Below are 16871 nucleotides of genomic sequence, written 5' to 3' on the forward strand. Positions count from 1 at the left end.
GCCTAGGTCCTTATGGGTGGCATGGTAGCACAGTGGGTAGCACTGTGGCTTCACAGCACCAGGGACCTGGGTTTGATTCCCAGCTTGGGTCACTTTCTGTGCAGAGTCTGCATGTTCTCCCCATTGTCTGCATGGGTTTCCTCTGGGCGCTCCAGTTTCCTCCAACAACCCCTGAAAGACATGCTTGTTAGATGAATTGGACACTGAATTCTCCCTCAGTGTACCTGATCAGGCGCCGGAGTGTGGCGACTAGGGGCTTTTCACTGTAACGTCATTGCAGTGTGAATGTAAGCCTACTTGTGACACTAATAAAGATTCAAATTTCCTTCTCTAAACCTCTCGGTCAATATATTTACCTCCCTAAACCTCTCTGTCACTGTATCTTCCTCCCTAAACCTCTCTGTCACTATCGCCATCCCTAGACCTCTCCGCCACTATCACCTTCCTTAACCCTCTTCTGGTTTTGCCTGGTTATGTCCCTGTGAACCCCCTCGGGACATTTTTAAGATGTTAAAATGATATATGCAATTTCAGATGTCCACTATCTGTTGTATTTTGCTTGGTAAGTGCAAGTTGTTGTTTTTGAGACCACATACAAGATAACTTTTATTGCCATCAAAATTAGGTTGTGTTTCGCAAAATAGGTCTCTGTACACTAACAATTTATGTCAAGAAATGCAACATCTGCAACATTCACACTCCAATCTGAATGCCTTCTACATAATGGGGTGAATTCGCTGCCGGCAGGATTCTCCGTTCCGCCGGCAGCGCACCACAGCAGGTTTCCCGATGGGGTGGGGTGGCTACATTGGGAAATCCCATTGGCCAGCGGCCAGAATGGAGAATCCCACTGCCAGCGATGATACGCCACCCAGAAACCCGCGGCTGAGGAGGCAGAGAATTCACTCCAATATCTGTAATAACCACAATGAAGTTTACAAGTGGGTGATCTTTTTAAACTTTCTAGTCTGAATCTTCTAGCCTAGTGATAATCGCACAGGATCTACAACCCAATGTGCTTTGAATAAAAACTTGTAAAATGTTCAAATCCCTCTGTGGTCAATGGTGAAACTGAGGCCAGAATTCTCTGGCACCGGGACTATCTGTATCTGTTCCTGCTGGAAGCGCACCCCTGCGGGGTTTCCTGACAAGCGACGGGAGTAGAAAATCACGCTGCCAGCAACTGATGCCAACGAGAAACACACTGCTGGGAACCGGAGAATCCAGACCTGGATTTTTAATTCAGGAAATGAGCAAGGAAGAGAATAAAGCAATCATACCTCGTCAGCCTCTCCAGATGTGATTACGCCCGTGCTACATGTTCGAACCTGGCTATTGTTGCCCATGCATAAAAAGAGCAAAGCTGGGGTGGAGAGTAAGGGGGAAACTTCCTCATCATAATTCTACTGCCCCCCCCCTCCCCCCCCCCCCCCCCCCCCCCCCCATCCTACCATTAACAGGAATCACCTATCAATAGCAAATGCTTCCTTTTGAAACATTATCAATCGACCATTGGTATGGAATCAAAATCACAGAATGCTGGAAAAATTCAGGTCAGGGAACAACTGTGGATTGAGGAAGATAAGGTGATTATTTCATTAGTGTTCTCATGTATTTTACTCACATCAAGGGGCTTTTCACGGTAACTTTACTGCAGTGTTAATGTAAGCCTACTTGTAACAATAAAGATTATTATTATAAGTCAACACAAGTGCTGACTGGGTGAGAAATGCAATGGTCCCATCGACACAGACAAGAATAAAAGACCCAATACCTCACCTTTTATATCAATAACTAGGTCAGTCCTTATCCCATTCAATATGACTCCATCTGAACTGATGTTCCAGGACTGTATGTCTTCACTGTCCTCTACCGAGATTCCTAATCTCGAATTTTGCCCGAAAAAGCTTCCAACTACATCCAAGCAGCAATCTTCTGCCATCTGTGGAGGAGTGAAATAAGAAAATAGGAAAATGGCTTAAATCAATTACGGTTGGGATAACGTTCTGAGTCAATAATTGCATAGGATTGACAATGATCAAAAATGAAACACATTAACTATTTGTATAATCAGTTTTCAAATAGCCCATGAGTAGAAATCATGATGGACTATTCTTGTGCACTATAGACATTGGCATGTGGTAATGTTGCCAGACTAGTAATCCAGAGGCCCAGGCTAATGCTCTGGAGACATGAGTTTGAAGCCCATCGACGCAGCCGATGGAATTTAAATTCATTTAATATATCTAGAATTAAAGGCTAGTCTCAATTGTTGATTGCTGTGAAAATCCATCTTGTTCGCTAATGCCCTGCAGGGAAGGGAATCTGCCATTCTAGTCTCAATTGTCTCCAGATCCACAGCAATGTGGTTGACTCTTAACTGCCCTCTGAGAAAACCTAGAAAGTCACTTGGTATAGAACTGCTGCAAAGCCAACAAAAAGGCGCCAGAAGCGACAATGGCAAACCCAGTAATTTCGAACTTGCAAAACCCTCCTTGGGGATTGTGACAAAATTGAGGTTACAGAGGTTACGAGCCTGACTTAGTCATACTCACAGAATCATATCTTAAAGACAATGTCCCAGGCACCATCATCATTATCTATGGGTATATGTTCTGTCCCACTGACAGGACAGGCCCAGTAGAGGTGAGGACACAGTGGTACATATACAGTCAGGACAGAGTTGCCCTGGGAGTTTCAACATCGTCTCTGGAGCCCATGAGGTCTCATGGCATCTGGTCAAACACCGGGTCCAGAGATGTGCATGTTAGGTGGGGTTACAGGGATAGGGTGGGGGAGTGGACCTAGGTGGGGTGCTCTTTCGGAGGGTAGGTGCAGACTTGATGGGGCGAATGGCCTCCTCCTGCACTGTAGGGATTCTATGGAAGCGCAAGGATAAAAAATGTGGCCAACCATCACCTACTCAAGGACAATCTGGGATGGTCAAAGAAGTGTTGACGCAGCCAGAAATGCCCATGACCTATGAAAGAATAAAAGTCTAACTGATAGTTCCTGCTTTGTGATGTTCGTGTTTTGATCTGTTTATTACCTGTCAATTTTTTTTAAAGCATTTAGTCATTGAACTGAGGCACTTTATTAAGAAAGATTATCTGATTTGTCTTCATTTATCACTTTCCTATGTTCTATACAAAGTGTTAAGTGAGCATCCGAAGAAGGCTGAAATTTTTAAGGGCACCTAGAATCCCACTCACACCTATACTCATTCAGAAATAAGATTAAATGTTCATATTTCAGGTACCTGGTTTCAGCATTGTGACCAAACTCAGCCCAGGCAGCAGCAGAGTCGAACACTCTCAGTTCTGGCCCATCTGACCCTAACTCCAGACTTGCCACAAGTTGATGTATTATTGATTATCCTTCATATACCATGGGCGTGATTCTCCAGAAATAAATTCTCAATTCATTTGTGGCGATTTTCAGTGAGTTTCCCACCGGCTCTGCTGGTAAGTTCCCCACCGCTATTCAATGACACTTGAGGCTGGATTCTTCCGCCCCACTCGCTGCAATAACGGCACGGCGAGACGATGACAATGGAAAAATCCGAGAGTTTCTCACCGGTTTAGCCCACAGACATTTTTTTAGCACTGGGGAACTAAACTCAGAGATCGGGCTGATATTTTGAAAAGTGCCCCGATCTCTAAGTGAGCTTGTGGGTCCCCCCCAACTCATGGGCAATGTCACCCCCACACACATGGACACTACCCCACACCCCCCAAGTGAGGTCACCCTGCTCTGGTGTCCCTGGGCACCCCCCTCTTCAGGCCCCCCCAAGTCCCCTTACAGCACTCCCCATCCCATCATCCCTCCAACCTTCCAGAGGCCCCTATTTACCTGCCCTACACACTCCCACACTTCAATCCTCCCCTCCATCCTCCTTTCATGGACAAGGCCCCCACGCCTCCGATCCGTGGCAGTGCCACCCTGGCACTTGGGCACCCTTTCACTGCTAGCCTGGCACCCAGACAGTGCTCCTGCAGGCATCTTGGTATTGCCAAGGTGGCAGTGGCAAGGTGCCAGCTGGGCAGTGCCACGTTTCCCACGTTCCAGAGGGAGGGCCAGGGAGCCACCCTGCACTGGCCCTGACCACCCAGGGGTCTCCGATGGCCCAGAAGACCCCCCCCCCCCCCCCCCCCCCCCGGGTACCGTTCCACCCGGTCCACATTTAAAACCGGCTTCGACACGCGGCATTTGATCACGCCCCTTGTGAGCGTGTTTCAGATTTGGACGCCTCACGGGACTTGGGTGAATCCCGCGAGGTGTAAAAACTGCCGGGAAGTCTGCGAGAGGGCCCTCCCGGCATTCACCAGCCGCATCGCACTCAAGGGAGAGCACAACACAGCTGGTGGACAGCGCCCCATCTTTTTTGTTGCAAATTACAATATTTGAGGACCAAATCATGTTATGGCCTTGCAATAATAGGCTTTAAGCCTAAGACGGGTCCTACTGGTGTCAACTGTTCCTGCAAATGGCTCCCAATAGGGTCAGTGGGCTCCATCATGCCTGCTGTGATCAGTATGCAATACGTCCCGACAGCTAAAAAGCAATTTACTATTGTTTACAAAATTCCCATGGAATACAAACAATTTGTTATTTTCTCAAATTCCACATTAGCTTTCCAAAATGAAAGGAAGGACAGTTGAAATGCCAGCTTTTAAGACATCAGCTTCACACAAAGCTTTTAACATCCAAGTATTTCTGTGTTCTGTTTCAGGAACAGGTGTAAATAATTTAACTTTCAGACCATTCTCGTTGAATGGTACCAGGAAGCATTTTTTTAACCTCTCCATCAATTTCTCCCTTCCCTCCACTGAATCGTTTGGCTACAAATTCTCTGATACTCAAATACCCCAACCTCATTCTTATTTTCAGCTCTAACACTGAATTTTAATAGTTTTGTCAGCAAACCCTCAGCCACAAATGCCATTGTTAGATAATAACATCATAGTTGCTGTTCCCCTGCCTAATCTATGGCCAACAGAATATCCTTAACATAATATCTTGAGATCAGGCAGTCTTTTTTTCTTTCATTATTTTTTATATGATGTGGGACCATCTGCCACTCGCCCCTAATTGTTCTTGAACTGAATGGCTTACGAGACCATTTCAGAAGTCAGTTAAGAGTCAACCACATTGCTATGGGTATGGATCCAGACCAGGTAAGGACAGCAGATTTCTTTCCCTTAATGGCATTGGTGAACCAGGGGCGGCATTCTCCCCTACCCGGCGTGACAGAGGGTCCCGGAGTAGGGGAGCGGCGCCACCCACTCAGGGTCGGGCCTCCCCACCTTTGGAGGCCAGCCCCGCACCGGAGCGGTTGCCACCAGAAGACCGCCGCAAAAAACCGGCGCCCCCGGCAGCGGGGCTGGCCGAAAGTCTTTCGCCGGTCCACGCATGCGCCGGCAGTGACGTCAGCGGCAGCTGGCTGCTGACGTCACTGCCGGCGCATGCGCGATGTGGGGTTCTCTTCCACTTCCGCCATGGCGGAGGCCATGGCGGACGCAGAAGAAACTAGTGCAGCCAGGGCACTGGCCCGGAGTCTGAGCGGGGGGCCCCGATCGCGGGCCAGGCCACCGTGGGGGCACCCCCCGGGGTTCGATCGCCCCCCCAGGACCCCGGGGGCCTGCTCGCGCCGCTGAGCCCGCCGTTCCAGAGGTGGTTTAAACCTCGGCGGCGGGAGAGGCCTCCCAGCGGCGGGACTTCGGCCCATCCGGGCCGGAGAATCGCCGCAGGAGCCTCTCCGATCGGAGTGGCGAGATCCCTGGCCCCGCCACTTCCTGGGTGGCGGAGAATCTCTGCCACGGCGGGGGCGGGATTTTAGGCGCCCCCAGGCGATTCTCCGACCCTGCTGGGGGTCGGAGAATTTCGCCCCAGATGGGGGTTTTCTAACAATCACTAGTTTCATGGTCACCTTACTGAGACTAACTTTCAAATCCAGATTTTATTAACTGAATTTAAAGTCCACCAGCGAGCTGGCATGGTGAGATTTGAACCCCTGTCCCCAAAACATTAGCCTGGGCCTCTGGATTACGAGTCCAGTGTCTATGGAGTTTAATCTGGACAAATGTGAGGTAATGCATTTTGGAAGGTCCAATGCAGGTAGGGAATATACAGTGACTGGTAGAACCCTCAAGTGTATTGACAGTCAGAGAGATCTAGGTGTACAGGTCCACAGGTCACTGAAAGGGGCAACACAGGTGGAGAAGGTAGTCAAGAAGGCATACGGCATGCTTGCTTTCATTGGCCGGGGTATTGAGTATAAAAATTGTCAAGTCATGTTGCAGCTGTATAGAACCTTAGTTAGGACACACTTGGAGTATAGTGTTCAATTCTGGTCACCACACTACCAGAAGGATGTGGAGGGTTTAGAGAGGGTACAGAAGAGATTTACCAGGATGTTGCCTGGTATGGAGGGCATAAGCTATGAGGAGATGTTGAATAAACTTGGTTTGTTCTCACTGGAACGACGGAGGTTGAGGGGCGACCTGATAGAGGTCTACAAAATTATGAGGGGCATAGAGAGAGTGGTTGGTCAGAGACTTTTTCCCAGAGTGGAGGGGTCAATTACTAGGGGGCATTGGTTTAAGGTGCGAGGGGCAAGGTTCAGAGGAGATGTACGAGGCAAGTTTTTTTACACAGAGGGTCGTGGATGCCTGGAACCCGCTACCGGAGGAGGTGGTGGAAGCAGGGACAATAGTGACATTTAAGGGGCATCTTGACAAATACATGAATAGGATGGCAATAGAGGGATACGGACCCCGGAAGTGTATTAGATTTTAGTTTAGACGGGCAGCATGGTCGGCGCAGGCTTGAAGGGCCGAATGGCCTGTTCCTGTGCTGTACTTTTCTTTGTTCTTTGTCCTCATTACTAGTCACCATTTCCTCATTCAGTGGACCAAATCTCAATGTCTGTCATTAAATGACCACTGCATTGTTCGCGTGGGGGAAGGTACTGTCTTCACACAGAGCGTCTAATACGGAAATGCCATTGTGCTAAACTGGACAGATTCAGCTGATATAGAACCAAATAATGGTGGATCTGTGAAGTGCTGTGTGCCCTCAGCAGCAGCACAATTGTAACCAGATGGCCTGCCATCATCCTACAATTGCCATCAAACCAGGAGACCAAACCTAGTTCAATGAGGAGGTTGGAAGATTTTGTCAGGTGCAGCCACAGGTATACCCTGAAATGCAATGGCAACCTGGTGAAACTACAGGGCTACATGCATGCTTAACAACAGAAACAGCATTCTACAGACGGAGCAAAGCAAAGTCACAACCAACGGGTCAAATCAAATCTCTAAACTTCTGTCCCATCCAATCTTGAGTGTTAGTAGACAATTAAATAACCAACCATAGGAGCTTCCATGAACATCCCCATTCTCACTTATAGCACAGCTCAACATATCAAAGTTAATGCATTTCCAACCATCTTCTGCCAGTAGTTCAAAATGGATGATACACCTCAGGCTCCACTTGAGGTCCTCAGCATCACAGATGCAATTTGCGGCCAATTTGCTTCACTCCACCTGGTTTCAAGAACCAGCTATGTATACAACTGGATGCAGCAAAGGTTATGAACCTTGACATTATCTTTGATTTGTGCCCCAGAACCAGTCACATTCCACCACAACTATAACACCAGCATCTACCTGAAAATATGGAAATTGTCCAGACATGTCCTGCTCGCAAGAAGTAGGACAAATCCAAACCGGCCAATTATTGCATCAGCCTAACCTCAATCATCAGCAAAGTGATGCTAGTATCAGCAAGAGGCACTTACTCAGCAATAAACCGCGCACCATTGCTCAGATTGGGTTCTCAGATTGGCCACAGCCACTCAGCCCCATAACACATTACAGCTTTGGTCTAAACATGGACACAAAAATTGAATTCTCCAGCTCCTTAGAGGACCAGTGGTGTTAAACCAAAGGAAAGTGAGCACACAGCTACAATTAAAGTTATGTGCATGCCCCGGCGCAAGATCTCCCGTGTAAAATACATTTTATCCAACGCGGGCAAACTTTCAAGTCTCCTCATTTTTTAACCCGACAGCTGTGTATAAACATGCACCTGACGGTCCGGATTCCCAGATCCCAATTCGCAATTCAGAACCTCTCCATCTCGTTGACAAGCTCCATACGGAGCTCATTGGGCCATTAATTGGAGGCGTGTGGGTTCCAGCCCCCCCCACTCCAAGTGGCATTTTTAAAATGGTAGACTTTCTCGGAGGTATCTATACTCGAGATGACCTCTGGGAGTGTGTTTTAAAATCGTGCCTGCATTGGGTCCCAACCGCACTGGCATTTGAGAATCCCACCCGCGAGCTCCCACTTTTAAAAACTCATTAGTTAAAAGTTGATCACTCAAGGAGATTATACTGGAAAAAGCTCGGGCAGCGTTCTCTGATTAGACTCAGTATGTTCGGGCGGGAAAGTGGAGCTGAGTCCACAAAAGATCAGCCATGATCTCATTGAATGGCGGAGCAGGCTCGAAGGGCCAGATGGCCTACTCCTGCTCCTACTTCTTATGTTCTTGTTCTTATAATGAGTACCTTGGTTTTGATAAATCCATCCTGGTAAAACCAGATTTGGTCATCCATTCCTGTGCCTTCTACTGCTTGCACTCGTACCATGCTGATTTCATTCAGTTCTCCAACAAAAGTCAGGAACATTCCAGTACCTCTGTTTCGTATCCTGAAATACACTCTGCTCTGTAAACAAGCGAAAATGGGCAAATGTCATGGAATTTTCCACTGTTTTTTTAATCTTCTAGTTTATTGCAAGTTTAAGCCATGACTTCACATGCATGCAGTACTTTACTGCTTAAATAAGTAGATACATTTGCATTCTTTGTAATGTCACAAATTGCGGCAGAAATAGCAGAAGAAATAGGGAGAGGAGAGGAGCATGTTTCCAGCATTAAAACTGTGTCATGAAGATATGTTTTATGCCAAAGAATGATTTTCAATCCACTGGCCGAAAACATGAATGAACGTTTAAAAACAGACTTTTTAAAACACAGACTAAACTGACCTGAACCCACAGCCAGGATGGCTACCTAATTTGCATTATTATACATTCTCCATTCCAACCCCGTTGCGATGGATATGAAATGTCTGCTAAAATTCATCAAAAAGGAATATGAATAGGGATACACAGTGGCACAGTGGTTAGCATTGCTGCTTCACGGCGCCGAGGTCCCAGGTTCAATCCCGGCTCTGGATCACTCTCCGTGTGGAGTTTGCACATTCTCCCCATGTTTGCGTGGGTTTCGCCCCCACAACCCAAAGATGTTCAGGGTAGGTGGATTGGCCAATCTAAATTGCCCCTTAATTCCCGTAACAGCCTCCCCGAACAGGCGCCGAAATGTGGCGACTAGGGGCTTTTCACAGTAACTTCATTTGAAGTCTACTCGTGATAATAAGCGATTTTCATTTCATTTTTCAATTGGAAAAAATGAATTGGCTACTCTTAAAAAAAAAAAAATTTTTTTAAGTTTTTTAAAAAAGGAATATGAATGAAAGAAATGCCTTGTTCCATTAGCACAATGTTCAGATAAACGATAAACAAACCATCGAACTTCAACAACAGGACCCTGGCTAAGAGGAAGAATTCCTCGGCCTGACCTAATCAAGTTATAATTGGAATATACGCTCATGTTTGAACTACTCGTCAGTGGAGAGGCCGATCACATGACAAGCCAACCCTTTGTTTTAAGTACATGTTTTCTAAGCAGAACTAAAGAGCAGTTAAAAAGCTGAGAGATCCTTCCCTCTTTCTCGTCGACCCAACTTGCAAGCTTTTGAGCCCTGCTTGCTATTGTTTGACTCTTTCTCTATGTGTAGCAGAGTTTTAAGAAAGAACTCAACTTCACAGCTGTGTCGCCAGCTGAACAGATGCAGCATCCATCAGCAGTTTTAAATTGCTTCGACTTTGAAAGCAGAAGACCACTGAGGGAAAGCGGCAAGATCATCGGATCCAGATGGTGTGTGTGTGTGTGTATGTGTGTGTGAAACAGTTAAGCACTCACTGAATTGAAAAGTAAATTCTTCCCAGGCAAAAAAAACCTGTTGCAGTCAAATGAGGAGAGGGCATAGAGGGGAACCATTCGACCCAGAGGGGAACTGTTTGATTCCTCCTCACCTGCACGTAACAACTGCTTTTTTGCAATTTACCTCAATTTCTTCTTAAAAAAAACAAGCTGAGTCGAACAGTATGATTTACATTTTAAAGCAATACTGAATCAATTAAAGCACAAACAGTGTTGCATGGTTTGTTTAAGCTCCAGTACTCTGTACCGTGAAGTAATTGTAAAATCCCCTTTTCCTCGTTAAAGAGCTCCTGACTTTCTTGCTGCTATTGGAAGATTTTCAGCGAAGGCTAGGCACTTCAACATAAGGGAGGTAGAAAGTAATTGGGAACATTGAGACCAGACACAGCATCTGGTACCACAGCTGTGCTGATAGAATTCAGATGTAAATGCCATTTGGGAACACAGAAATGGTTGGCAAGCGTACTGCCAAAGAATATCTTCAAAAGCAACCCAACATGGGGAATCAATAGAAAAACTGCAAGGACAGAAATCTGTAACCAAAACATTAAAAAAAAAGAGAAACATATCGCCAGTTCGACAATAACTGAAGAGAAAGGAGAATATTGTGTTGACATCTTTTGAGCACCGTGAGAATAGATCTTGAGAGAATAGCTCATACCTTGGGCAAATTATTTGATTTTGTTTATTGTCGCGTGTGCTGAGGTACAGTGAAAAGTATTTTTCTGCGAGCAGCTCAACAGATCATTAAGTACACGAAAAGAAAAGAGAAGAAAATACATAATGGGGCAACACAAGGTACACGAAGTAACTACATAAACACCGACATCGGGTGAAACATACAGGGGTGTAGTGTTAATCAGGTCAGTCCATAAGAGAGTCGTTTAGGAGTGGTAACAGCGGGAAAGAAGCTGTTTTTGAGTCTGTTCGTGCGTGTTCTCAGACTTTTGTATCTCCTGCCCGATGGAAGAAGCTGGAAGAGTGAGTAAACCAGGTGGAAGGGGCAGTGCAGCAAATATCATGCAAACTAATCTCCTGTAGTCCCACCTTTCCAAAAACATTTACACCTGAGCAAAATGTACTCTAAACGTTGAAAGGAATATGGCATTGCCTCATGTTTAATGTCTACCGCAAAATTACGACTTTTCAAAAAATAATCAATCAATTTAGTCTTTCTCCTATACTGGCACTTTTGAAAAACTTGAAAAAAATCTCACAGGCCGGAATTTTAAAATTATATTTGCAGAGTGTGGCAGCAGGCGGGAAAAACACTGTGGAAGCTGCAGGCCCCCATGGCGGCTTCCTCTGCCGTATTATGAGCAACATTGAAACAACATACAAGAGGCTGGTCCCGCAATGCCACGCTGGCATGGAGGTTTCTCAATAAAAGATTTGAAAGATCTGGGTGTCATTTTTAAAAGGGTGCCCTGATGCAAAAATAGAACGCAGACACCCCCCCTCTCCAAAATACCCTATACTGAACCACACCATCCACCCCACCCCCCCTCCCCCACAGAACACTGCCCACGCAACACTCCCCCCCCACACCCCTCACCACAGAACACTCGCCCATGATATGCACAACACCCTACCCCAGGCATTCTCCTCTAACCACTAAGCCAAGAACTCATCTGAACACCTCTGGCAGGTTCTGTGAGCCAGCTGCACACTGTGGGAAACCGGTTATGATTCAGGGCATGCCGACATGAATGGACAATCTAAGCAGGTTATCAGGCATACAGGCCTGATAATTACCTTTAAAATGTATTCTAGGATCCTGATATTCAACGTCAGGATTTCTGTTATGTCATTGTGATTGGGGGGTTTGGGGGGGGGGGGGGGGTACAATCACTATGGGAAATCCTGCCAACATAAATTGTGCTTTGAGCCCTGTGGGATTTTCCACTCCCACTGCCGATTCCACCCCAGCACCCCGCCCTCCAAAAAAACAGCAGTGGAAAATCCTTCACGGAGTTATTACTAACAGGTTCACACTTCAGATTTTACATATCATATCTCAAATCTTCATAGCCCTACATGTACAGACCTGAATCAAAGGGCGTAGAGAACCAATCCTGTGCCATCCAGTGTGTTGGTGCCAATTGGGTATCTGACAGGGCTGTAGCAAAATCTGGCGCCCTTTGTAGTTACTGCATTCATAAGCAACCCATCTGTTTTGGAAAATAAATCAAAAAATATTTTTCAAATTTAAGAATTAGTCCTCAAGCACAAAATTGTTCTACAACGGTGCAAGCAGAACATCTTTAAAAGTAACAATAAGCATAGTGTGAGCATCATTTGAAGAACCTGGAGCTCATGAGCAATCAATATTCAGCAAATAAAAACTGAAAATGCTGGTCTATCCATGGAGACAGAATCAGAGGTAATGGGGGCGAATCTGCTCCTGCACGCGCCATGAAAAATGATGATGTGAGCGCAAAATGACACAAGACTTGGAAAACAAGATTCTTGCCAGTGAGCTCTCATTTTTCCAATTTTCCCCACCTCTCGCCGGTGACTTAACAATTCCGGAGGGAACCTCATTTAAATAAATTTAAATGTATTTAAAAGGCGTCCCTGCCATATGCTACTCCCAAGGAAATAATAATAATCTTTATTGTCATAAGTAGGCTTACATTAACATTGCAATGAAGTTACTGTGAAAAGCCCCTCGTCGCCACATTCCAGCACCTGTTCGGATACACTGAGGGAAAATTCAGAATGCCCAAATTACCAAACAGCACGTCTTTCGGGACTTGTGGGAGGAAATAGGAGCCCCTGGAGGAGAGCCACGGTGCCGTTTACAACGGCTATTGAAAAATGAGAAACAGTTGAGGGGAACCTGCCAAGGGCATGAAGGTAACTATAGCTCCTGGAGAGGAAAGGACATGCCAGGGCAGTGCAAACCTGGCAGAGCCTACCTGGGACTGCCGTGGTGGCATGGCCAGGGGTGGGCCCTCTGGGGAGCCCCACTGTGGATCTTTTCCTTATGTATGTGGGCTGGTGTTGACCCTGTGCTTGTGTGTGCTGGATGGGGGTTTGGCCCGATGTTTGTAAGTGATGGAGGTGGCGCGGTTGCCCCGGTGCATGTGTGAGGGGATGGTGGGGGTTGTTGCACCGCTGTTTGTAGAGGGGGGTGAGGTTTGCTTTAATGCAGTCGGGGCACCCTTTAAAAACAGCGCCCTGATCTCTGTGGAGCCCACATTGCCAGCTCCATCAGACCCTGCTGTGTGACAGTGGAAACCACACTCCCAGGTTTTCTGTGCTCAGACTGTCAGAGAATCTGAAGAGATAATTCAGCAGTGCAGCCTGAGAGGTACATGCGGTTTCCTCATCCCAGCAAGCATTCTGCACGCAGAATGCAAAATTCCACACAGTGTTTCAAGTCCTTGTGACTCAGTAAAACACTAATGTATTGGGGGGTCTGTTAGCTCAGTTGACTGGACGGCTGTTTCGTGATGTGGAGCAAAGGCAACAGCGCAGGCTCAATTCCCGTATGAAGGCCTCTCGCGAGATTTACCGGCCTCTTGAGACCTATAGATCGCGTACTCTGGCTTATTTGCAGGACATACTACCTCCCTTTCAATAATTCTTAATCGCGCCCGTTTACTCGTGGGCGTGGGGACATAGCCCCATTATCAGAGAATTCCGCCCATTGTATTTAATCTCAGAAATTTGAAAGGAATTGATTAAGAAGGGGAAAATACAATTTGAAAGTAAACTCGCGAGGAACGTAAAAACTGACTGCAAAAGAAAAAGAATAATAAAAACTAATGTAGGCCACTTACAGTCAGAAACGGGGGAAATTATAACAGGGAACAAAGAAATGGCTGAGGAACTAAATTCATACTTTGCTTGTCTCCACAAAGGAAGGCATAAATAATGTACCGGAAGCTCTGAGAAGCTCAAGTTTTAGTGAGGAGCTGAAGGAAGTTAGTACCAGTAAAGAAATGGTTTTGGGGAAATTAATGGGATTGAAATCTCCAGGACCTGATAGTCTTCATCCCAGGAAGCGGCCCTAGAAATAATAGATCCATTGGGGGTCATTTTCCAAAACTCTTTGGACTCTGGAATGGTTCCTACAGACTGGAGAATAGTGAATGTAACCCCACTATTCAAAAAGGGAGATAGTGAGAAAACAGGGAACCAAAGACCAGTGAACCTAACGTTAATAGTAGGGATGTTGCTGGAGTCAAAGATCAAGGATTTCATAGCACAGTATTTGGAAAGCAGTGGTGTAATCAGACAAAGTCAGCAGGATTTACAAAAGGAAAATCGTGCTTGACAAATCGACTAGAATTCTCTGAAGATGTAACTAGTAGAGTTGACCAGGGAGAATAGGTGGATGTGGTTTATTTAGACTTTCAGAAGGCTTTCGACAAGGTCTCACATAGCAGCTTTATATGTAAAGTTAAAGCTCATGGGATTACAGGTAGTGTCTCGAGATAGATAGAAACCTCGTTAGCAGACAGGAAGCAAAAGGTTGGAATAAATGGGTCTTTTTCTTATTGGCATCAGTGACTAGTGAGGTACCGAAGGGATCTGTGCTGGGACCCCATCTGTTCACACTATATAGCAATGATTTGGGCGAGAGAACTAATCTCCATATGTGCAGATGATACAAAGTTGTGTGGGAGGGTGAATTGTGAGGAGGATGCAGAGATGGTTCAGCGGGATTTGAGCAAGCTCAGTGAGTGGGCACATGCATGGCAGATGCAGTACAATAAGGATAAATGTGAGGCTATCCGTTTCGGTAGCAAAAATAGGAAGGTAGATAATTATTTCAATGGGTGTAAATTAAGAGAGATCTCTCAGAGCGATTTTGGTGTCCTTGTGCATCAGTCGCTGAAAGGAAGCGTGCAGGTACAGCAGGCAGTAAAGAAGGCAAATTGTATGTTGGCCTTCACAGCGAGAGGATAGGGATGTTTTACTGCAATTGTATAGGGCATTGGTGAGGCCACACCTGGAGTATTGTGTGCAGTTTTGGTGTCCTTATCTGAGGAAGGATGTTCTTGCTGAGGAGGAAGTGCAGCAAAGGTTTACCAGACTGATTCCTGGAATGGCGGGTCTGTCATATGAGGAGAGACTAAGTTGGTTAGTCTTTCAACCGATAGCCAGGGCAGCACGGTAGCACAAGTGGTTAGCACTGTGGCTTCACAGCGCCAGGGTCCCAAGTTCAATCCCCTGCTGGGTCACTGTCTGTGAGGAGTCTGCACGTTCTCCCCGTGTCAGCGTGGATTTCCTCCGGGTGCTCTAGTTTCCTCCCACAGTCCAAAGACATGCAGGTTAGGTAGATTGGCCATGATGAATTGCCCTTAGTAACCAAAAAAGGTGAGATGGGGTTATTGGGTTACGGGGATGGGGTGGAAGTGAGGGCTTAAGTGGATCGGTTACGGGGATAGGGTAGAAGTGAGGGCTTAAGTGGGTCGGTGCAGGCTCGAAGGGGCAAATGGCCTCCTTCTGCACTGTGTGTTCTATGTTCTATGGTTAGGATTACATTCATTGACGTTTAGAAGAATGAGAGGGAATCTCATAGAAACTTATAAAATTCTAACAGGATTAGACCGCGTAGATTCAGAAAGAATGTTCCCGATGCTCGAGGAGTCCATAACTGGGGTCATATTTTGAGGATAAGGGGTAAACTTTTTAGAACTGAGGTGAGGAGAAATTTCTTTACCCAGAGAGTGGTGTATATGCTGAATTCGCCACCACAGAAAGTAGTTGAGGCCAAAATGTGTAATTTCAAGAAGGAATTAGATATGGGTATTGGGGCTAAAGGGATATGGGGGAAGGCAGGATCAGCCATGATCATAATGAATGGTGGGGCAGGCTCAAAGGGCCAAATGGTCTCCTCTTGCTTCTATTTTCTATGTTTAATTGTTTCTTCTTTAAAACCATTTGTGAGAATCCGGTGTAGAGTTAAATATAATTTGGTAAAAATGAATGTGCAATAGGTATGCCTCAAGTTTTCCAACCCCTTGACAAGTCTTATAAAGAGAGTTTCTTGTGTCTCAAATGCTGTAGGGCAAGTATGTACTTACGTGCCACCAATAACTTGGACAGAAAAAATGTGATTATTGTATCCTTTTAATGACAGTTTCCGCATTTCCGAAACCATTTCAATTTTCTTTCCTTCAAATTTCTCCCGTTGAAAGAGAATTATTGCTGGAATAGAGAAGCACTGTGAAAACAAAAAAAAGTGTGAATTATTTTCAAAGAATGAAGAAAGGCCATATGAACTAAACGGCTTGCAAGAATAGGTAAACGGCCTTGAAAGGCTGACTCGGTTTCTCTCCCCCTAGCTGCGGCGGGAACTGTTGAATTTTCTCAGCATTTTCTGGGTTTCTTTCAGATTTCCAGCATCTGCAATATTCGAATTTGATTTGTCATGAGGTACAGTGAAAATATTGTTCTGCTTACAGTCCAGACAGATTGTTCCATACAAAAAACATAAGACATGCATAAATACACAATGTATTTTGCTTTCATACACTATATACTACCATTTTAAAAGAGCAAAGAAAGACCCTTGTGTTCAAACACAAATCTTTGAAAGTGGCAGGACAAGCTGTGAAATCTGTCCAAAAATATAGGTTCTTTGTCTTTCTAAGTAGAGACATATAAAACACAAAAACCTTCCTAAAATACTGGTTAGGCCAGTACTGTGGTCAATTCTGGGCAAAATTAATACAAAGGATATCAGAACCTTTGAGAGGGTTCAGAGGAGATTTAATAGAATGGTACCATTAATACAAGATTCCAATTACAGAGAGAGGCTAGAAAAAATGTACTTTTCTCTG

General features: G+C 45.6%; 1 protein-coding gene across 1 annotated transcript in view; it reads right to left on the minus strand.

The window, feature by feature from the left end:
• The window catches only part of crybg1a (crystallin beta-gamma domain containing 1a), a 114301-nt gene that overhangs the window by 4800 nt on the left and 92630 nt on the right, over positions 1 to 16871 (minus strand). Inside the window, exons 16-19 of the mRNA XM_038799243.1 lie at positions 16113 to 16252; positions 12119 to 12242; positions 8573 to 8731; positions 1780 to 1942 (exon numbers count right to left, since the gene is read on the minus strand). Coding sequence (XP_038655171.1) covers positions 1780 to 1942; positions 8573 to 8731; positions 12119 to 12242; positions 16113 to 16252 — 586 coding nt within the window. The remainder of the gene's footprint in view (positions 1 to 1779; positions 1943 to 8572; positions 8732 to 12118; positions 12243 to 16112; positions 16253 to 16871) is intronic.

This window comes from Scyliorhinus canicula, chromosome 6 (genome assembly GCF_902713615.1).
Source record: "Scyliorhinus canicula chromosome 6, sScyCan1.1, whole genome shotgun sequence".
Lineage (NCBI taxonomy): Eukaryota > Metazoa > Chordata > Chondrichthyes > Carcharhiniformes > Scyliorhinidae > Scyliorhinus > Scyliorhinus canicula.